This window comes from Euwallacea fornicatus, chromosome 13, assembly GCF_040115645.1.
Source record: "Euwallacea fornicatus isolate EFF26 chromosome 13, ASM4011564v1, whole genome shotgun sequence".
NCBI classification, from domain to species: domain Eukaryota; kingdom Metazoa; phylum Arthropoda; class Insecta; order Coleoptera; family Curculionidae; genus Euwallacea; species Euwallacea fornicatus.
The window spans coordinates 1374474-1395962 of record NC_089553.1 but is presented as its reverse complement, the minus strand read 5'-3'; the positions used below and the strand labels follow the sequence as shown (position 1 = coordinate 1395962).

General features: G+C 34.6%; 6 protein-coding genes across 9 annotated transcripts; 4 read left to right on the top strand and 2 right to left on the bottom strand.

Annotated features, from left to right (window-relative positions):
- Positions 1–2895: 2895 nt before the first annotated feature.
- Vamp7 (Vesicle-associated membrane protein 7) lies at positions 2896–4238 on the bottom strand. Its single transcript, XM_066289730.1, has 5 exons — positions 4056–4238; positions 3788–3991; positions 3509–3737; positions 3376–3443; positions 2896–3306 (listed from the first exon to the last, which is right to left on the bottom strand). The coding sequence occupies exons 2-5, from the start codon at positions 3989–3991 to the stop codon at positions 3145–3147; spliced, it is 663 nt and encodes a 220-aa protein (XP_066145827.1). The 5' UTR covers positions 4056–4238; the 3' UTR covers positions 2896–3144.
- A 138-nt stretch (positions 4239–4376) lies between these two features.
- LOC136343185 (probable RNA-binding protein EIF1AD) lies at positions 4377–5631 on the top strand. Its single transcript, XM_066289731.1, has 2 exons — positions 4377–4526; positions 4956–5631. Exon 2 carries the CDS (start codon positions 4958–4960, stop codon positions 5501–5503), a length of 546 nt encoding a protein of 181 aa, XP_066145828.1. The 5' UTR covers positions 4377–4526; positions 4956–4957; the 3' UTR covers positions 5504–5631.
- A 603-nt stretch (positions 5632–6234) lies between these two features.
- Positions 6235–7650, top strand: LOC136343182 (cytoplasmic 60S subunit biogenesis factor ZNF622). The gene is made up of 4 exons (XM_066289728.1): positions 6235–6441; positions 6490–7153; positions 7203–7417; positions 7468–7650. The coding sequence occupies exons 1-4, from the start codon at positions 6335–6337 to the stop codon at positions 7580–7582; spliced, it is 1101 nt and encodes a 366-aa protein (XP_066145825.1). The 5' UTR covers positions 6235–6334; the 3' UTR covers positions 7583–7650.
- A 589-nt stretch (positions 7651–8239) lies between these two features.
- LOC136343180 (uncharacterized) lies at positions 8240–15523 on the top strand. Of its 4 annotated transcripts, none has more exons than XM_066289724.1 (4): positions 8240–8497; positions 8782–8896; positions 9169–9482; positions 10657–15523. In XM_066289724.1, the coding sequence occupies exons 2-4, from the start codon at positions 8807–8809 to the stop codon at positions 13070–13072; spliced, it is 2820 nt and encodes a 939-aa protein (XP_066145821.1). In that variant the 5' UTR covers positions 8240–8497; positions 8782–8806; the 3' UTR covers positions 13073–15523. The 4 variants fall into 4 exon arrangements, with proteins under 4 accessions (XP_066145821.1, XP_066145820.1, XP_066145822.1 ...); XM_066289723.1 differs by having other exon boundaries at positions 8782–8908; XM_066289725.1 differs by lacking the exon at positions 8240–8497 and adding an exon at positions 8982–9057 and having other exon boundaries at positions 8787–8896.
- Positions 15524–16010: 487 nt separating this feature from the next.
- On the bottom strand, positions 16011–17739 carry mdu (meduse). Its single transcript, XM_066289729.1, has 3 exons — positions 17382–17739; positions 16607–17296; positions 16011–16551 (listed from the first exon to the last, which is right to left on the bottom strand). The coding sequence occupies exons 2-3, from the start codon at positions 17292–17294 to the stop codon at positions 16457–16459; spliced, it is 783 nt and encodes a 260-aa protein (XP_066145826.1). The 5' UTR covers positions 17295–17296; positions 17382–17739; the 3' UTR covers positions 16011–16456.
- Positions 17740–17836: 97 nt separating this feature from the next.
- LOC136343186 (protein FAM177A1) lies at positions 17837–18744 on the top strand. Its single transcript, XM_066289732.1, has 3 exons — positions 17837–18173; positions 18233–18354; positions 18412–18744. The coding sequence occupies exons 1-3, from the start codon at positions 17991–17993 to the stop codon at positions 18569–18571; spliced, it is 465 nt and encodes a 154-aa protein (XP_066145829.1). The 5' UTR covers positions 17837–17990; the 3' UTR covers positions 18572–18744.
- The last annotated feature ends 2745 nt before the right edge of the window (positions 18745–21489 follow it).

The window sequence follows — 21489 nt, the reverse complement described above, 5'->3', positions numbered from 1 at the left end:
TTTGTGAGAAATATCTTTCCCCAGTAAGTGTTTTGTCAAAAGTTACAAATATTATCTGCCATTAAGAATTCCATGCCATACATTAAAGTCCCATTTGACTTCATGTCTCAATTTCCTGTTCATTCGTGGACTTTCGTCATCCCAATATACGTTGTTTATCCTGTTAAATATTCCAAAATTTGTGAAATGTGTTTCGTCAGACCATAAAATTCGAAGAGGAAATAGAGAATCCGCTCTAGATTTTCGCAAAAACCTATCGCAAAAATGGTGTCTTCTCCCAGTGTCATCATCTCTACAACCTTGGCTAATATGTTGTCGGTACAGTTTAAATTTATTTTTCTTGAAAACCCGATGAGCAGTTGATTTAGCTATATCAATATCATATTCTTTTTGACGCAGTGAAATACGAGAGCTTTCAACAACATTTCCAACACCATAGTTTTCAACATTTTCATTAATCCTGCATGTTTTGGTTTTCTTCTTAAACGATCCATACTTAAGTAACTTCACTCTAAGGCTATTAAATATTGCGTGCCTAAATTGGAGCTTCTCCGGATATCTCTGGAGATAAATATTTTAAACTTTACCTGCATTTCTTCCACTCAAAATGAAGCAGTCATTAATCTCCAGCTTTTCTCGATTTAATGACCGTTCCATAATTTTATTACTTTAAAATTTTCACTGGATAAAAGTGTAAAACTGATAAAAATATTTTTGAACTAATAAAAACCGACCTCAAATACAACAATAGTGGAAACTCGTTTGTTGGACGTCAAGTAAGTATCTATAACAACATTAAAGTCTAATGGTTCTCTTTGATTATAAAACAGTACTTGTTGCTACGACCACTAAGGTGAAATGAGATTTTTGTTTATTTTTTCTACTTTGGTAGGCCCTAGGGTGCCTTTATAATACATATTTGAAAAGCTTTTTTTATTGTTTATTCATCGCCACGAAAACCCAATATGGCGGCCGTAAAAAACAAAAAAGTTGGATATAATTTCTCGAAATCTGGAAAGCCTGAAAATATTCTGAGGATGCCATTCGATTGGCAGTTGTTAATAATACATAACTGTCAATTTTCGTAGTGTTTATTCAAACGGTTTTCTCATAATTTACGATTTTCGAAAATTAGTTTTCAGTTTTTTGCTCATATTTTGACAACCACATAGTACATATTTTCAATTTTAGAACATTTTCTGAATAGACAGAAAAAAACGCACCTTTTTTTCTAACTTGAGCCACCTTGTATCTCTTGCCATTTTTATAATCCCAATGGAACTTACTTTATGCGGGACATCCCGAATATTAAGCGATTCTCAAAATTTTAAAAACTACGTAAATGCTACGTTATCTCAATATTTGTTTGATCATTTTATTGTTGAAATGGTAATTATGATTTTTTAAATTTGTTATAAACGTTTAATAATAATAATAATAAGGTTAATACCTAAAAAATATTTCGTAACCACAACCATTTTATTTTATTTTTCATTTGTGAAAATCGATTGATAAAGCACGAAAATAAGATTTTTGGTAGTTTTCCATGCACCTCTCTGTATGTTGGGCAAAATATCGATGCTAATTTATGACAATCTTACAGGTAAAAGGATAGGTATTGTTAAATAGACCCGTACTTATCGCGCCAGGAGACTCTTTGAGCCTTTGTTTAGTTTACGTTGGGCGTACTTATTTTTATGGTGGTCATAAAAGACCTAATTTCAAATTTTCGTCTAGGTAAAATCTTTTACTAGAGGATGTTTTATGAATAATAATTTGTGAGAAGGAAACATGTTGTAAATTTTGATTTGCAAACCGTCATAAATGTCTGAAATATACAAAGGACGAACCCTTACTTATGTATATTATAAAAACCTATTTTCCTAGAAAAGGAATTATCCTAATAAGATAAAATAAGAGGACCTTCTATACTTAAAAATATTTGGGATTTAGTTATTTGATATCAAAAAGTAAGAAATGTCATAAACACAAAAGTTAGGGCAATATTTATGTGGTAGATCCCCTGTATGTGACGGTCCTTACTAAAATCTACAATTGATACTACAAACTAAGTTTTGACATTTTATTAAAATTAATTAAATTTCATGATTTTTGTGCAAAAAAATTCTTTTCTTCGAAATATTTTCGGCGCTTCATCTTTAAGGAGTCTTAGCCTCTTGAAAACGAAGTTTTTACGGTATATTTCTAAGAATTGTTTAAATTTTAATTTCTAGAATTGCGTTCCAAAATATTTCGATTTTATTTCTGGATACTTTGTAAAACATTATAAATGACTTGTTCTCCAAAATTAAGAAAAATAATGTTTAAAATTCATCAACAATAAAGCAAAAATAAGAAAGTTTCTGAAAGTTTAATACTATCAGTAGTTAGATCGCGACGCTTTTGTATGTAATGAATCTATGCTTGATTAATGCACTATTTTGAACAATGACACACTATTAAGAAACCCATAGTATCTTTTGAATCAGTAGCAATATCACAAACCTTCTTATACATAACTTATTCAAAACTTATTGAAATTCCAAATTCTGAAAAAGAAAGGGTATCTTAATTATATAGCATTTATTTGATCTTATAAGCCCTTATTTCAAGCCAAAAATGTGTGAGTTTTCGCGATTATTACCCTTTAAAAAGTAGAGAAATTTACAAAAACTCATGGAATCTCGTAGTCTTAAGAGGTATACGCCTATCTCACCAAAAATTTAAATGTTCAGATTGTCTATGTAGGCTAATTGAATTGCCAGCATCATGAATTAATATATAATAACCCCAACCATAAAATTGCAGTGGTAAGCTGCCATGCCACTGTTGAATAATAATTAATAGTTACAATAGAAAAAAAGGAATTGAATGATAAGTAATCAAAAAACGGCATTAAAACTACAGAATATATTTAACACATATAATATAAAATGGAATACATGCAGATAATACATAATTTTAACAACTTTCAAATAAATACTAACTTATTACCACAATGCTTACTTCTAATGATCACTATCTACATAAGTTAAAATAATTAAACAGTAATATATTGGAGATATTACACTTTAGAGGCTAATTTGAGTTCTCTCCGTTGGAAATACTTTCTATTTTCTGATAATATTTGGAAGTGTGAACAATCTATTTAGAAACACAACCTTTCCACAACAAACCCCCACATGCCATAGATACTATGAAGTAAATTATCACAATAGAAACAGCTCCAATTATTACATAAAACTTTATGTTTTTCCAGAACATAGACCGAGCCAATGTCCTACTAGTTTGGCGAAATGAGACTGACTAAAAACATATTCCATAATAAAATTATCCAGAAAACTCCTAATAATACTTTAAAACAACAATACTTACCCCACTATTCAAAGTTTCGGCCTTATTAACTAAAAGATTCAGTTTTTCACCCCTCATAGTGACACTATCTGCAAAGTAATGACTGAAGGCTGTGCTGTCTATAAATCATACAAATTTGGTGCCAAAATCTTACCAATATTCTTCACCACAATATTTTTCAATTCATCCAGCTCACCATGAACTTTGGAAATTGTATCAACATCATGGCTTTCAGAATAGTACTTCATCTCATTAGCCAACACTCTGGCAAATTCAGAGTTAAGAGAATAAGCTATAGCAGTGTCAGCACTGGGGCCATATAGTGTTTCAAATTTTCGCTTGATTTTGTTTAAAAATAAAAATGCCCTGCTCCTCTCAAACTCCTAAGGGATTTCTTACTTCGTCATAAGCATTGTTAAGTTGTTTTACCTACATTGTCAGTTATACACATGTAAATTATACGATTTTCGCACACATAATGGAATAGGTAGGTTCCATGGGAGTATGTAAGTTTATCATTGTATTCTGGAATTTTGGCAATGATTTGTTCTGTTACTTCAGCAAAATTTCCAGCACAACTTGCATATTTTGCTAGTATAATCGTTCCTCGCGATACTACGCTGTATAAAATAGGCATCTGAAAATGATGAAAATATGTAGGGAAACATGGCTTAAACCAATCATGGATAAACTAATTTTACCTTGTTAATTGGATCAACACCATCAAACGACAATGAGAAAATCAGCAATGATTGGCGTTAAGAGAAATGCGATTAGTTGAGATATTTTATGTATTTCACCGAAAAATAATGATTAAATTGTTAATTATTAATTAGTCAAAGAGTACAAAATTCACAATAACAAAGAATGACAGATTACGGCAACGTAGGGACACAACTACATGAAACAAGATATGTCTTTTCGTTTCATTCATAATGTATTAAAGAGAGACAAGAACTGTCTCAGAAGAAAGGGAATTATAAACTCCATTTTGTCATTTACAAGTGACGTCATTTTCCCTGGCCTATAAAATGCTGGTAAGAGGCTCGAACTCACACTTTTTCTTCCGCTCTTGCAGAGTTGACATCGTGGGTTTAGTGCGCTTTTGTCGACACAGCCTGTGATTATTCAGAGTTGATCTTCAAGTTTATAGTTTCAAAACAAATCTTTCGGTAAGTACCGTTTATTGAGATTCGTGTTGTGAAAACACACTAATGCTATTTATTAAATAACAACGTTTATAAAATTCCGCCATAACACTGCAACATTGATTACTATTTTTTACTACATTTTGGTAAAAATTGTTCTATTTATTCTGTATTCTATTTTACACGTAAAATAATTATCTCACATCCGCCTAAAAAATCAGAAATATTTTCAGATAGCTCCCAAACTACCATATGTAGTAAAATAAATTTTCACTTTCTTTTTGAAGATACTTTATTTATATCACAACTTCAAGACTTTGAAAATAAAGGAATAGTGATTTTTGTAAGATAGTTGCAGTGTATTGTTTTAACGCGTCATATAAATAACATTCTTTGTGCTGCATTTGTTGCAGTTGAGTTAGTACTATTCTTTATTATTATTTTCTATTACAGAAATGTCATACAGTAAGAAATACAGAGTACCAACTATGCCAGTAACAGCCAGACAAAAGTACATTGACCAGAATCAAGAACATGACATCCCAGCAGATCACCAAGAAATAGTTTTAATCATATGCAATAAAGGCAACTATCTTTTTGAAGCAAAGGCTTCAGATGGCCGTACATTAAGCGTGTATCTACCCCCAAGATTCAGGAAATTGCTATGGATCAGAAGGGGCAGCTTTGTTTTGGTTGAAGCTATTGATGATAAGAAACTCAAAGCAGAAGTTGTAAAGGTTTACACTCTAAAACATATACAACTTTTGAAGAATGATAATGCCTGGCCAAAGGAGTTTGAGACAGCTGGCTACAAGAATTCTCCAGAGCCTGATAACGTCTATAAGTTCGTTAATACCAATCGTCCAGCAGATGCCAGGGATTCCGATGGTTCAGATCAAAGTGGTACCGAGAGCGGTTCTGAGCAAGAATATAGTATGGATGAGGATTATGAAAGTGACAGTTATGAGACTGACACTGAAGAAGGTACTACATCTACCTAAGTGTGATTTTTATTTAGAAATTGTACATATTTTGGATAAATGGCACTTTTGTATATTTTGTATAAATGTAGACTGCAGTTATTAAATATGTTTGTATTTTCGTAATAATAAAAATTTAATAAAGCTAATTCTATGTTTAAACTTCTATCTGGCTTTTCCTGATACTACAATTCAAAGGGATTTTTAATCACTACTTATTATTAAACTCTTCTGAATTTTTTCTCATTGAACAGGCATGAGTAGTTTCAACTTGGTCATAATGTATATAGGAAAGATCTAAGTCCAAAAAATTATAATTTACAAATTTTTACGTTGGAGGGTTGGAGTTTTCCCAGGGCCTATAGTTGTGAATTTGTCAAGATACTTTCAACGACGTTGTCGAAGCCTAAATCAAGAGTTTCATAGAAAGCACTTAATTAAAAGGGAGGCTTGTAAGAAATAATACATAACAAGTAATTAGAAAAATGAAATTTGTAGCAGATGTATTAGGAGTAATTTTAAAGGTAAAAGCGAACAAATAACTCTGAAAATATAACGGAAAAATTAGATACAAAAACTAAAATAAAATTTAATAAAATGGAAAAATGTGGTTCAAACAAGTTAACAATTAATTATTAAGTTAGGCTATATCTTTATGTCAAAAAACTATTAAGTTAGAATGAGACACCATATTAATTGACATAAATGAATTGGAAAAGGACCAGAATTAGGCAAATGACATTCTCTCCATGTTTTGCTTTCTATAACCTCAAAAATCACGTTAAAGTAGAGATCTGATTATTTATCCAAATCAGTCTTGTAATTACGTTTAAAACTATCTAAAGAAGAAGAATGATTCAAGTTAACTCCAGCACACAAACATTCACATGTATATCGTGTAGAGTCGCATTTAAAGACGCAGAGTTGCAAAGATTGCATTACAAAACTGATTGGCATAGGTAAGATCTTTTTTGCTCAATTTAAGGGTTGTGGATAAAAACTTTTAGGTACAACCTAAAACGTAAGGTTGCCGAACTTCCTCCTGTTACGAGTGAAGAATTCCAGCGGAGAGTGCTGAATCAAAGAAATGCAGATGAACTTGCAAAACAGGAGCAGACTGTGCATTGTAAGTCATGTAGAAAAACTTTTGGGAATCGCAATGCCTTTGCAAACCATCTGAACTCAAAAAAACATAAAGAGAATGAAAAGATCTTTCCTGAGGATCAAATCAACACGTCATACAAGCAATCAATTCAAGGCCCCATGTCTGATGACTCTGAGGTTGAGGAGGTGGACTCTGATGAATGGGAGAATCCTATTGATAACAACAATTGTTTGTTCTGCTCAGACCATAATAACAGTTTCCTTAGAAATTTGGAACACATGACCACTGTACATTCCTTTTTTATCCCAGATATTGAATTTTGCAGCGATGTTGAGGGTCTATTGAGGTATTTAGGAGAAAAAGTGTCTCAAGGCTTTATGTGTTTGTGGTGTAATGAGAAAGGAAAGACCTTTCATTCTGCATCTGCAGCAAAGGGGCATATGCTTGATAAGGGCCATTGTAAAATGATTTATGAGGGTGTGGCATTGGCTGAATATTCAGATTATTATGATTATTCATCTTCGTACCCAGATGCAAATGATGAAGAGCTTGATTTAGATCAGGAGGCATGTTTAATTAAATTTGAATTTATTTTTATCTAAGAATTGAATGCAGGTTTCAGTACCTGAAATTGATGGCTCAGACTATCAATTAGTGCTACCGTCTGGAGTTACTGTTGGGCATAGAAGTTTAATGAGGTACTATAAACAAAGTTTGAACCCTAATAAGGCAGTGGTGCTAGCTAAGAAGGGTGATAGGAAACTTCACAAGGTTTTAGCTAGTTATAGGGCTTTAGGATGGACTGCTACAGATCAAGCTATTGCTGCAAAGTAAGATAATTTGGTTTAATTTTAGTGGTGGTATAAATAAAATTTTGCAGGAGAGCCAGAGATATTCACTATATGAAGAGAATGCAATCGAAGTATGCCACAAAACTAGGCATGAAAAACAATAAGCTGATGCAGAAGCATTTTAGGCAGCAGGTCAATTTCTAAGTACAGAGTTTATTAAATATGTTATGGAGAACTGTAATGTGTGAATTATAGATTGCCTTTATAAGTTATTAAGTGTTTCATTTGTGTATTTATAGAAAAAATGTTTCTATATAAAAGTTGGACTTCGCTGTCAATTTAAGTTGATGAAATATATTTAGGATATTATTCTGAAGTTGAGATTCATGGTTTCCGTTGAATCATACTCTTCAACCCCAAATTACATAACTATGCCTTAAATTACTCGACTTTGTATCTTTCATAATTACCGAAATTCTCTTGGTTAAGTGACAGAAACCGACGCCTTGGTCTATTTCAGTATACCAGTGGATGGAAAAGCTGAAGGGTCAGCTATGCACTTTAAAACAGTTCCTTTTGCACATACAAAAACTTTAAAATAATCAATAATTAATGCGATGTCAGTTTAATTAAATAGACTTAATAAAAGGTTGGTTTTTTCCTGAGGCTCTTAATTTAAATTTATCAACATTTAAATTCCCTATATACAGGTTTCTCAAAAGAATAAGCAAGGTCTATCCAACTCGATATTTAAGACATTGTATCGCGAATCCGACAGACTATTACCCAAAGAAATAAACTTTGGATTTTCTTACCCACCTTCCGAGTACATAATTTTCGTCTTGAAAGTCCAATATACGATTGTGGCGTACGCAATAAGGGCCTTCACATATTATTGATTTACTCTGAAATCGCGCGCCCTTGCGGGCAGGTAGTGCGACTTTATTTTCCTAATGGATGACCAACCAGATCCATCGTCCGATTTCCCATTTCAGACGAATTAACCATCATGTTTCCGGGTTTAGTTCCAATTTTAAACAGTAACATCCGCCTTGAAGGGCTTAGGTGAGGATCCATATTACTACATAACACAAACTTCGGATGCACCCAATTAGTTCGGTGAGTGAATTCAAATGCAATAATTCTTGTTCTAATTTGTGTATATCTAATGAGATATGGCTCCAACGCCGTTATGATGAATTTCTAAAAGAATGTGTGTGTCATAATACAATAAGTTATGATTCTAATGTGTCAAAGAGGCTATATTTAGATCAAATGTACTATTTATGGGGTACATCAACATCGATACCTCACACAAAAGACAGTAAATCGTCGATTTCATATATGTGACCTAATTTTGTTATTAAGGACACATTTGAATGAAATAAACTACGTAATTGTAGGCTTTGACTGGAGGGTAAAGGCAATATGGAGTCGTCCACCGCAAACGCGTCTTGCCAACACCAAAAACGAATGGGACCCGCACCATTCGCTTCGTTCGAAGACCTCTCAGATGAGGTGAGATCTCGTGTATGTATCTCAATATTATTCTGCTCAGATGTAGTAGCACAGCACTCGTTAGAGCTTACGAAACGCTTTTCAGTTTGGAAGTCAGACGCTTGAAACGCACCCGTAGCAATTGGGCCTTCCTAGTTGTAGGGATCTTATCAAGTTCGAATGTAAGTTACGATAGTGCCCTATTCGTTGGGATTGTCAGCTATAAGTAGGAAGTTCCCTTTTGTGTACTTTTTTGCCTTTTCCATTTTTGCAATCTCTCGATTGTCTAATAGATGGAGAGTCCAGGCGATAAAGAAATCGCAGTTATCAGGCTTCCAGGCATATCAGAGCAGGAGGTCCCGTCATGCGGCACCTCTCTAGAGGGCGAAAGTAGGACCAGGCACCATTCAGGGGTCAGTCTTATAGGCAATATAAGGAACTCGCATTCGCCATCACCTAGTTCTCTACCGCACTCGCCGCTTCCTATTAAAATGAAACTAGCTAACACGCCGAGAATTGATATTTCGAGGGCAAGCAGCTCTTCCCATCACGATAGCAGGGACAGTACTCCTGAGAGAGAAATGTTTGATTGTGGAGATCCAAACACGTAAGTATCTGAATTAGAAAACTATATTGCTGTAAGCACTAGATATAAAAATAGCTATTTTCTACAACTAATGATACAAAAACTCGAATTTATGAGTAATGAGATTTTTCCATATTGCCCATATAGGAAATTATCTTGCTAGATTTTAATTAGAGATTTACCATAAAAAAATCGTCGGGTGATAGTTCCCTTACTTAAATTAAGCATTTTCCTTTTAACGTAACTTTAGTTTTAACCTAAAGAAAGTTTAAAACTTTACTATATTAATTTTTTTTTACTTGTAGTTAGGTTTCGATAAATAAGTAATAGCATTCAACTGCTTCAGATTGGTAACTGTAGCTAAAGTTGGCGTTCACTATATTTTCAAGACATACTGTTGGTCTTGGCCTCGAACATATATTCTTAGTAAACAGGAAATAAATAATATTTAATTTCGTCAGGAGCGTGGATATAGGTAGTATAATATTCCTGTTACAAAATAGAAGTCTACTGTAGTATATGAATCAAAGAATTCTGTACAGTGGTGTAAATATTTGTGAGAGAAAATATAACACCCCTTTAGCTTTTCAAATTTTTTTCTACTGATTTCTCTAAGTTACTCAGAAATATTAGTTGCCTTGGCCTTTAGGGATATTCAACAGCACAAATTTTAACTTTTTCCACACAAAAATATCAAAAATGCACTTACAGACCAGTTACACCACGCACCTGTAAATCCCAGAAAACATCTCTATCTACAATTCTCATTTTTCCAGGTTGGTTAGAAACTTCAACCCTCACGAAGTAGTTATTCCAGAAATCGTTAAGCTTTCGTTTCGTTGCTTGGGAACTTCAAAATTTTTCTTTTTTTTTAGTTTATTTAAAAATATAAAAGAATCCCTTGAGATTTTCCAGATATTTCACACAAATTCTCTCCGTCTTTTGCGGTTTTGAGGTACTTTGGTTCCCCAAAAAGATGAGACTATCAATAGTCCCGAGATAAAGCGCAAAATCCCACTGAAATTCGATAAAAAGGTTGTTCGTTTCAAAGTTGTTGTATCAACGTAGTAAGAGTAGTCGAAAAAATATTATTTTTTACTCCCCCTTTGAGCGTCGATTGATTTTCTCAACCACCAAAGTAATATTTCGCACACTATAGAGGTTATAATTACTATATTTATCATACTTTTTTCAGAGTGAAACTTGGTCTCGGATTCAAAGAAGATGACGCCTTAGAGCTGCGTCTTTCCACCGAAGAACTAGACTTCCACGATGTGACCGAAACAAAATCGCATAAATACAAACATCGCTCTGCTTCTCCTGAGTTCGACGAACTGTACATCAACAGCAACAGAAAGGATTCCCAATGTTCAGATGTGATACTACTTTCCATATCCGGTAGGACTTCTCGTATTTCCAGTATAGGTAGTCAGGGCTCCGCTCAGAGCCGCCTTTCGAATGCCAGTCATATTTCTATTATGTCCGGCCAGTCCGCATATTCCAGATGCTCTTCTCCGCACAAAACACTTTTGGAGACTTCTTTTTGCGGCAATAAAGGTTCTCAGTTGAATATTGATCAAGTAAGTGCGGAGTCTAAGGAAGATTCTGAAGATTTGGAAAAGGTATTGTTGTCAAGGAGGACGAATCCTGCTGAAGCAATTTTGGCGGATAATTTAGGCAAGGAGAAAGGCGTTAGTGAGAAGCCGAAGAAAAGTAATGTAGAAGCAAAGCCGCAGTTTAATGAGGGCAAAGCTAAGTTGCCCAGGAGGATAATATCAAAAAGCGGGGTGGAGTATATTTACATACCCTTGAAGGGTCCAATGCCAGTGGATGATAGCTCCGAAGGAAAGATAAAAGCGGAGCAAAAAAGCTCCCATCAAGCTGCAAAAACTAGACGGAAACCTGCTGCTGGCAACAAGGATGTGAAAGCATCGAAACCTAGTGTTAGAAGTAGTGTCAGTAAACCACAATCTCAGCATCATCAAGAACCCACATACATAAGGATCAAATTGAAACCTGACCATTGCTATGAAGATGATGGAGGGTCCACTAGTACTTCCGCAGCAATCAAGCCTGCTACCTTGAATCTGCCAACTCAGCAAGAAAATGGCACAACTCCAACCTCTTCAGACAATAACTTCAATAGTATACAAAGGCATCATGCCAGAAGTTTAACCAACAGTCCTAAATTGCAAAGGAAGGAAATGGGGGGATCTAGCCCCTCTCAATCTGTGATTAGAAGGAACTCTTTTGTTACTCTCTTTAGGACCGGTCCGGATTCTCCAAACACTTCAAGGCAAAAACGCAAAAATACTATAATTTTTAAAGATCCTGCGAAGAACGGCTCCGCCAATGTTTCTTCAACAGAAAGTGTAGACAGTAAAGGCAAATATAAATCTCTCCTAACGCTTTTTAAGTTCCCTAGGGACAAAGCGAAACCTAATGAACCGATAGCTGCAAGACGAGTCAAGTCTGCAGATGCCAAAACTCGCACTTACAGACAGGAAAAACGGGAACAACCACTTAGCAGTGAGAGCATTAGAATACCCCTACATTCTCCTACTTACTACGAAAACAAGTCCGTACTTGAGGACTCGCACGTGTCCAGTCAAGAGTCACAAGTCACCGTTGTTGAAGTAATTGCGAAACCCAAACCACTGGAGGAAGCTGTAGTGAAGAAAATCGAGGTTGTTGAGAAAATTGAAATGTTGGATACGCGATTGCAAGTCGATTCAGCGGAAGAGCAAGTCAGTGTGGAAAACAATAGAACTATAACTACCACAGCTGAATTAAATCAAATTCCTGCTGATTTGTCTTGTCATAGCCTTAAGGAGAGTAAAATTGCAGCATCGGATAGTTTAGGAGACGCACCTAAGCTGAGCGAAAGTGCTTCGCACCTTTTCGATGAACACAATTCTTCAGAATCCGAAAGAGACGTAGAATTAGAATATCGAAAATGCGAAAAGCCGCTGTTTTCTGGCACCGAATGCTTGGAAATTGAAACGAAAGCTATAGTGCTTCAACAAGACTCATTCGAAGATGAATTACCTTATGTGCCTACCACACTTCCCCAGGAAAGATCCTCTGCAGTGCCGATTCTACCAATCAAGCAAAGGACCGGGTTGGAGATGAAGACCTGTCCTATAGATCGTCCTAGATCGACAACTCCGATTCACTCCAGCGGACTGGACAATTACCTAGACGGATTTGGTCCGAAGTACGAACCGGCCATCTCGGAAAAACTAAAAATTTCCCTACCGAAAGGCGACACGACTGCCAAAATGACTTCATCAGAGATCAAGAAGCCCAACGAAGAAGCGCCGCCACCTTTACCTCCTAAAGGCATCCAGAAGAGCTGGATCAACTTCGAAGAGGTGCCGGAAAGGCGCAAACCACCCAAACGAATACAAACTATCCCTTCTAGGGGGCACATCGACATAGGGGGATTAGTAAAGGAGAATGTGGTCTATACCTATGTCAACCCGGACGAGTGCAAGTGCGAGTGCCATGAGCAGAAAGAACCGGAATGTAGTAAGAATTTAGTGCCCCAAATTCAAGAAGACGAAGTTCCATTACTTGGGCAAGACGAGAAAGTTTTGTCGAATAGGTAGAAGTGCCATAATGAATTTCCCGTTCGTGGGAATAGTAATAATTATGATAATTAAGTTTGTTATAAGAATCCACCGACCATGTTGTATTACTATCTAGGATAGAAACCTTGATTTTTGAGTCTCTATAATAATTTTCTAACCAACTTTGTACCCACTTTTTGATCATTTAACTAGATTAAAACTTATATATGGTAACTTATCGAAAGCAATTACTGAATTTCTAATTGTAGTACTAAGAGAATAAGGAGAAATTCCCGTTATAATTATTAAATTTAAACTGTACAAAAGTGATATAAACCCCAAGTAAAAAAAGTTTTTATGGAAACATTAAGGCGTAAGCATGTTTTGTTATATCGTGAAAAAAACTACTGGAAGTGTGGTTTTAAAGGTGCAATCGCCGGACATTTATTATAAAAAATTCACGTATGGGGCGCCCAGTACTAAAACCGATGCATGTCAAACTTGAAATTCAGTGGTGGTGATGGTTGCATGGTTAATTCTGTATTTCTTATACAATCTGTGAAGTTTAACAAAAATGATAAACGTACCTCTCTGGCAGCATTCAATAGCAACAAAAGGTCGTTCTTGCTCATTTCCTGTTCAAAATACTGTAATAACGAAGCAACAAGATCCTTGTACGGGCTATTTATCTTCTTTCAATTTCGGAAAATACTAATAATAAACGTGAAGTATACTCATATTATCCTGTGTTTTTAAAAGAATACTTTGTGATATAGAAATAATCAGTAAAACGTGGACTGATAGAATACGACCAAAAATTGGATGGTACTTCAGTAAACACCACCATCACACCAAAATAAAATGGCGATATAAGGAAGACTTGATGGCTTAATGGAGGATAGGTTTAATATTAAAATGGAAAAACATACGACAAATTTGGCGATCCTGTTCCTTGTTGCTAACGTTATTGTTAACATTTTCATTATTTACGATCATCATAAGTTTGAATATTTTACTAAATTTTAACGAGTAGGTTACCCTCATATCCAAGTACTACTTCATCTACATAATTATCGTTTACTTAGAGACGAATTTCTCTTTTCTAAAACATTTCGTAGTTTTAAAGTAAGGCTTAACAATGAAATTACTTAGTTTATGATGTCTGAACTTTTTGCGTTTATATATGTGTTCGGTGGTATAAAATTTGAATGAGGCAAAAAAAGTAGTACTTCACAACTGGTTTCAAGTTTGATAAAAATAAACTAATTAAAATTACTGTTTTTCATTTCTAGTGTTAAATCATAAAACATTTTTGGAAAAGGATTTCCAAAATTTACTTTCTTGACAATATGATACATGACCTCGTTACCTTAAATACATCTCACTAATGCGCAGAATATCGTATTAAACTGCAACAATAATATTTAAATATATAATTTATCACTTTTTTACCTTCGTAACACAAGCAATACTAATTTCGAGCCAAATTTGAAAAAAACAATCACACGCAATTTTCTGACAATACGGGAGAGGAAGTTTACTACTTCACATTAATAGGAAATGGGTTGTGGAAATTTTTAATCAAAGTTGAAGTCACAAATTCATTTACTGCTTTATTAAAAATGTTGCAGGAACCCTTAAACGTGCCTTGAAACTGTAATAGTTTTTTTCACGATGCAACATTCGAAGACACTTTGAACAGTATCTAAACCTTAATAAGAAAAAGATAAATTTAATGTATCTCATCTGTTAGATTAAAACTTAGACTGTAGTAGATGCCTTATTCTAAGGTTTAAGATATACGGGATTGAATACTTATAAATAATCATATTCATATGTATTTACATTACAAACTCCTTTGCGTTGATATTCATATTTTAAACGTTTGTTGTTAAACCCGGGGTCAAAAAATGTTATTTATTGCTGTAATATAATCTTGTTAATGTTGTTCATTACAATGTTTATCACCTTTTGGTTAATAGTGAAAATGCATGTTTATAAAATCCTGTAGCCAACTTTGATTGTGCGAGTTTTGTATTTCCTAGTTTTAAGCCACGTTGCTACGACATAGTTAGGTAAAACTTTATATCCATATTATATGAAAATTAGTACATATTATGAGGATAAAGAAATAAACGGCAAACACATCACTTAATATGGATACAAGGTGTGAAAATTTCAATGTTTATGTAGGGTATTTCAGGAACTATAGGAGAAACAGGAATGGAGCACTCCTGATATCCTTTTCGGAGATGTATCTGGTGAAAGTTGAACATTTTTTATCACTGCACTAGATTTGTCTCTAAAACGTTCGTCTATAGTTACAGAGATTTTCGATATAAACATCGAAATTTGCCCATCATGTACATACAAATCATTGTAAAAATGTTTAGCTGGTTTTAAATTCCTAAATCATTTCAGTGATTATTAAGTCTACTTCAGACATTCTTGTTGTTAAAAAGGTATTAAATATATTATACTACTTTGAAAGACTAATGTGTTTTATTTGACAATTTCAATTCATATCCAATACAAAGAGACTATATTCTTAATAAACCTAAATTCCTATCGGTTTTGATCAGAAAGCATCTTTCTCTTGCAACAGGTGATAAAGATGCAAACGAAAGCTTTTCTTATTGTTTGCATGGTAAACAATGAAAATCTGGGACTTTCTATACTTATTGTCTTTAGTTCCAAGAATGGGTGGTATTGTTTTAATAACATACAAATGAAACGGGGTATTTCTGAGATTTTTTATTTTGACCATGAGGGTACTAAATAAATAGTAATAAATAGATACAATAAATAAGGAGAAATATACCTATGGACGGCATCAAAATGCACTTCAAAGTCTTCAAAACTATATACAGCTAAATTTATAAATAAAGCTGTATACATACAGAATATCTGAAAGTTTTAATTAAAAGAGACAGTCTTGGGCTTATTAGTACTGGAAGACCGTTTTCCAAACACCAAATTTCTGTTATAAAAATATTAAATACTTTTATTTTAATTAGGAACAATAACATTCTCCAGCCTCTTATTCTATTAGCAACGCAAGAAGGGTTTTGCCACATTTGTAACCAAGAATAATAGTTATCACCGACATTCAAAATCAATAATTTCTATAAATAATACTTAAGCTGTAATACTGCTTTAGGGAAATAATTCCCTATCAGATATCACCTTTTTTATCCTGATATATTGCATTACAATAATCCTTAGACCTCATAAAAAACGCCATAAAAGCATGAATTCCTAATAATTCATGGAGCAAATAATGATAAGCAAAGTATGACCTTTTCTTCTTAGTACCCTGTGACCCTTGGTTGAACTTCACCAAGGAATTAACACTAAACTTATGGTGCTTACTTAAATAAAGCTTGTGCATGTAAAAAAGTCCTAAAAACCCTTACGAAAATTCTAAAAGTCCCTGGAAAAGGACCCTCTAGAAGACCTGGAAGAAGGCCTGTTTTTAAACTGAAGACTCTCAAATTGCAGTATAAGCGAATGTGTGCCTGTAATAATTTAACAATTCAGTCTCATATTTCAAAACCAACTACAAAAACTCACCTGGAATGCTGCCTTCCTCATCTGAGAGGTCGCAGAGCTCAGCTAAAGACCTGGCAGGCTTCAAGCTGCCTCCGGTGGAGCTGCTATTATCCTCAAAACCCTCATCACTATTAGTATAAAGATTTGCCATTGATTTTGATGGCTTAAGTCCTGAGCTCCACATGCAATTGCTCAAATTCTCAAATTCATTGTCTTCTTCTAGCAGCAGAGCTGCCATTAAATTAGGTTGGCTTTTCTTGCGTTCCTCTCTGAGTTGAGTCTCCCTTTGCTGGAATTCATGCAACTCTCGCTTCATTTTCTCTTCAGCTGGAACAAAGCCATTTCTTAGAGGTTTGCTGCCCTTCTCGATGATTATTTTTGCAGGTTTGAAAGTAGCATCTGAGGACCAGGTGCTGTGGCTATTCATAGGGTTGATGGAAGATTTTGCAAATTTCCCTCGTGACTTGAAGAATTTGTGCATAACTCCTTTTGTTGTCGAGGTATTTTGGGTAAACTTTCTAAAGCCATTTTGTTTGGTGGGTTGAAGGGAGGGCTGTGTCTCAATAAGTATTATGTCATTAGATTTTTTTTCAGGCTCAGTTTTCACTGAACATTGAGAATGAGCTTTTTTCAGTTCTTTTTCCCTTTGGATTGACTGTTTGATTTCTAGCTGGATGCGGTCTAAAGTGCTAAGGCCTGAGTCGTTCATGACTGAAAAATTTTTATTATTAAAATTTCTTCTTTGCAGTGGTGAAATGCATATATTCAGTTAAATACATAAATGGTGTCAACTTACCGGAAGTTTTTTTAATTGAGCGTTTTGTTACAGTTTAGATGTAAAATCAGTACAAAATGATGAATCATAATCACACTTTAGACTTGATAACGGTTGCTCTTCTCACTCAGAATTCATTTTTGATGTATTTGTAATGTATTAGCGACAGCCACTTAAAGCGAACACCGTTATCGGGCTCAGTATTTCGGAAATCTCTCATTTCGTGGCATTGTGAACACAAATAGGTCGCGGCGTTTCGTTTACCTTTCTTTTTTTTATCGCGTTTACCATCTGTCAGATCAGAATCCACCTGTCGGACTAGCGACATTGCCACGTTTAAAATTAATATGTTGCATCTTTATTGCCTACATGATATAGAAAGAATAAATCAATTCATGTTTCTAAAAAAAGAAGGGACAACGTAGCAAGTTTGTTTTGTCATTTAAGATCTCATAGCTGATAGTGACTACTAATGTGAAATGTGTTAGAAGCTTATTCACGTTCTGTCCTTGTTGATATCAACGAAATTGGAGAACAGTATATACCTAACTCATTATTGAAATGTCATAACATATCCTAAGTGTTACGGAATTTCCTAAAAGTAAACAAACAGTTTTGTTAGTTTTTGTAATGGTTTTAGTAAAACCCGAAGAATATTCAGGCGAAAATCCTGATGCAGCCGCATTCTGTTATAAGGACAAAACCCCTAAGCAGATCCTACAATTCTCCGATGGGGTTCTAGAGGAGTATAGCACTGATGAAGAGGACTCCTCGGCTTCACCCTCTCAACAGTCTCATATTCTAATGGATACGGTTTGTTACCCCTCAAGTTGCTAATAATAATAATAATATATATACAATAACCCTCTCAGGCTACCATGGGGTGGGGTCCTTGGATGCTCTACAAAACATGGGTGGCAGGCAATTCAACCTTGTCTTTCCTTGATTATATAGGAGAGGCATTGGCATCGTTTTTTGGAATTACTACTCCAAGGTGGGCTTTTCAGTGCTTAAGTGTGGGTTAAGCAACTTCGAGAAAGGATTTTTTTAGATATTATTTTGAGTTAGAAGAGTATAAACAAAGGAAGGCAGATGAAGAAAAGGTGGCTGAAGAGAGGAAAGGGTGGAGTCAGAGCACAGATCAAGTTATCGAGGTTCCTCTTAAGAATGTTGACAATAATCCTTGTGAAAAGAAGATTGAAGACGTTTAAATGTAGTAGCTAAAATTAGGTCTTTTTCGAACTTTTCACATTGATATGTTTTATTCTTGCTCTTAGCACAAATTACCAAATTGTATTGTACATTAAAATGCTTGTATATTTTTGTTACATGAATATTCTAGACTTAGGTTGATAAAAAAAAAAGCAAACATTTAAATATGGGACAGTGATTTTTCCCTGTATCAAGATCAATATCCGCCTCCTCATTTTACGAAAATTTGCCACGCGGCTTGTAAAAGCGCGTCTGTTTTCAACTCAACTAAAATTACAATTTGAAATTGAGCTGACGCGCTCTAAAGAAATGAAAGTTATCGTCGTCTTAAGACGGGAGAGAGAGAGAATTTTGCCTCGCTTTTTAAAAGTCTTGCTAATTATGAATGAGAAGCAGTCCCGGCGTACGCCCGCAATAGTAGGGCTAGGTCAGGGTCGCCAAGACGTCGTTTTTCTTTCTATTTCTTTTTCGAAAAAGTTGGCGCGCGTCGTTGCACTCCCGCGGCAATCGCTTTTAAATTGCCCTTTAAAAGGCTCCCGTTGAAACTACAACCGTTTGGTTGAGAGGAGTAACACGTGGCATATATTTTATATATTAAACCAAATCAAGAGATTTACTTATCTTTTAAAGAGTATCTGTGGCCATATTTTCATCATTCGTTTTCATAGCTCTTCGATTTCTTCCTCTCACCTCACAGACATTTTATAGTTTTCCTCGCTGCATGTCATTAAGATATCCGTGAAGTCTTTTTGAGTGAATTAAAAATTGAAAATAGTCAATGCAGTATTTTTGTTCATCCTTATTTATAATTTATTGGGTTTTATGGGTGCTAAAAATTAATTTTAGAGTAAAATGTTTTATTGAGAGCATTGAAAAGCGGGGAAAAATACTAGGTAGAATTGAAAAACACTGTACGGTAGTTCAAGTGAGTTGAGTTGACTAAGGTATATACTAGAATTCGTTTTTAGAATGGTGTATTATACAGGGCTTTCATTTCAAAAGTAGTCACTTTTATGATTTATTTTGGTAACGAAAATTACACCTGGACTAAGAACTGTATAATAACTAAGTACCTAGGCTAATGCCACACGCAACTGAAATTTGCAAACCGTGTCGTTAAAGCGAAGTTTGGAATTACTCGAGAGGGCAATAATAAGACACACCACAAATGTTATAAAGCTAAACTTACCTATAAAGAAAGCCCATTCTCTTCTTCAACGAATTTTTTTCATTCAGCACACGATGAAATTAGATGTATGCAAAATTAAATAAATAATTGGTATAATAACATTATAATACGCTAATGACTTATTTATCTCATCTCAGTTTTTGCAAAAAATGTCAGAATACTAAAGGGTGTTTTAAGGCTTGACTAAAGTAAAATACTTAGAAAATGCGATTAAAGAAATATAGAAGAAGAAGAAATAGAATTAGATAGGAAAACTTCGAGGAACAAATTTGCTCGAAAAATAATGTAGTATTAATAAACAAATTTTGTTTATTGTTTTTACGTGTATTGACAGGACGGTTCAGCGTGTTCCCTTAAAAAAATGCATTTTTATAGCGGAACTTAAAAGCCTCCATCGAAAGAAAAGTCCAAAGCACTTCAATTCAACATAAAATCTACAAAATATCGCTAGTAGAATTTTGTCTATAATAGCACAAATCAGGCTCATATCCGAATGGAAGATATTCCAAACACGCCCGCATGTGAAAAACAATATTACTTATGTCACGGAGCAACAATACTATAGAAGTTGTTGAAAAAAATCCGTTTCATCTATTATCGTGTTGTGAACACCTCAGACACCTATCGAAAAGGTTCCAATCGGTAAAGAATATTAAAAAAAACTTCAAAACAGAAGCTATAAATAAACATGGAAGAGCGTTCATTGGCTGAAAAATAAGTGAAACAATTGCCCATCTGAAGTATTGGTGAATCAGACGCGATGATAAGGTTGATAACTTCATTGGTCTGCTTTTTTCTTCAACTTTCAATTCACAAAGAAGGTTGTCGAATCACAGAGTTGTCAATGTTGTGAGGATTAGCTTTAATACCGAAAAATTTTCACGTCTAACCAAAAAGAAACAATATCAGCAAATCAACAAATTTATTTGGATAAATACCACAACTGACCTTGATAACAAATTTTACATTTTTCGTACTTTTCGCCTTCAACACAATATCTTTAGTTGCAGGCATCAGTTCGCTCCAATCATAAACTTTCGTTGGATAACCAGGAGATACCTTATCTTTAATCCTCTAACCGATAACCTTAGTTTATCCCATTTTGGCTATTTAAGTTCCAGCAACCAAAATGGTGCTTTTCTTTAAAGAACTTAAAAAACACATTTGATACCACGAAACAATGCACAAGTTTTTTCCTGCATCTTTGAACAAGTAAAGTGGCGATGTTCCTCCATCCTAGGTGGTGTTACTTTCAATGGTAATAGTTTCGGGGTGGCCCGTGGGATTTCTGTCGATTTTCAGCAATCAAACCTCGACAAACATTTTTTGGGTGCGTCTAATATTTGCTTTTTGTGAGTCTATTTTGTTAAGCTTGTAAAAGAAAATGATTTTTTATTTGGCGAGGGTATTTTATTGACGGTTTATGCAATTACTTCTGACATGTTGGCCATTCTTACAAATTCAACAGACGGTCCATCAATCACATCAGCTGCAACGACTAATGCGGACATCAATATTAGTGAAATCAGCACCTTTTGCTCTCATTAATGTAAACACAGCGCATCGTGAAGCATCTAGGAAAGCATTTTTCACTGAATACTTTCCAGAATCTTTACTGCGGTCTTCATGACCCATAACGATAATTTCCTGGAGATCTGAGTTTAAGGTCCCCGTTGGCAGGAAAGACCGTCGTTTGTGAACTTTGAGGTCATCCTCATACCTATAGGC

Bases quoted from the DNA above. Each gene is read 5' to 3' on its own strand.
- Vamp7 (XM_066289730.1), bottom strand. From the start codon at position 3,991: ATGCCTATTTTATACAGCGTAGTATCGCGAGGAACGATTATACTAGCA. The intron at 3,738-3,787 runs GTAGGTAAAACA...GAAATCCCTTAG, and splicing joins ACATGTGTATAACTGACAAT to GAGTTTGAGAGGAGCAGGGC. The intron at 3,444-3,508 runs GTAAGATTTTGG...ATTACTTTGCAG, and splicing joins TATTGTGGTGAAGAATATTG to ATAGTGTCACTATGAGGGGT.
- LOC136343185 (XM_066289731.1), top strand. From the start codon at position 4,958: ATGTCATACAGTAAGAAATACAGAGTACCAACTATGCCAGTAACAGCC.
- LOC136343182 (XM_066289728.1), top strand. From the start codon at position 6,335: ATGATTCAAGTTAACTCCAGCACACAAACATTCACATGTATATCGTGT. The intron at 6,442-6,489 runs GTAAGATCTTTT...AAAAACTTTTAG, and splicing joins TACAAAACTGATTGGCATAG to GTACAACCTAAAACGTAAGG. The intron at 7,154-7,202 runs GCATGTTTAATT...AATTGAATGCAG, and splicing joins AGCTTGATTTAGATCAGGAG to GTTTCAGTACCTGAAATTGA.
- LOC136343180 (XM_066289723.1), top strand. From the start codon at position 8,807: ATGGAGTCGTCCACCGCAAACGCGTCTTGCCAACACCAAAAACGAATG. The intron at 8,909-9,168 runs GTATGTATCTCA...ATTGTCTAATAG, and splicing joins CAGATGAGGTGAGATCTCGT to ATGGAGAGTCCAGGCGATAA. The intron at 9,483-10,656 runs GTAAGTATCTGA...TACTTTTTTCAG, and splicing joins GATTGTGGAGATCCAAACAC to AGTGAAACTTGGTCTCGGAT.
- mdu (XM_066289729.1), bottom strand. From the start codon at position 17,294: ATGAACGACTCAGGCCTTAGCACTTTAGACCGCATCCAGCTAGAAATC. The intron at 16,552-16,606 runs GTGAGTTTTTGT...AAATTATTACAG, and splicing joins TGAGGAAGGCAGCATTCCAG to GCACACATTCGCTTATACTG.
- LOC136343186 (XM_066289732.1), top strand. From the start codon at position 17,991: ATGGTTTTAGTAAAACCCGAAGAATATTCAGGCGAAAATCCTGATGCA. The intron at 18,174-18,232 runs GTTTGTTACCCC...TAACCCTCTCAG, and splicing joins CTCATATTCTAATGGATACG to GCTACCATGGGGTGGGGTCC. The intron at 18,355-18,411 runs GTGGGCTTTTCA...GGATTTTTTTAG, and splicing joins TTTGGAATTACTACTCCAAG to ATATTATTTTGAGTTAGAAG.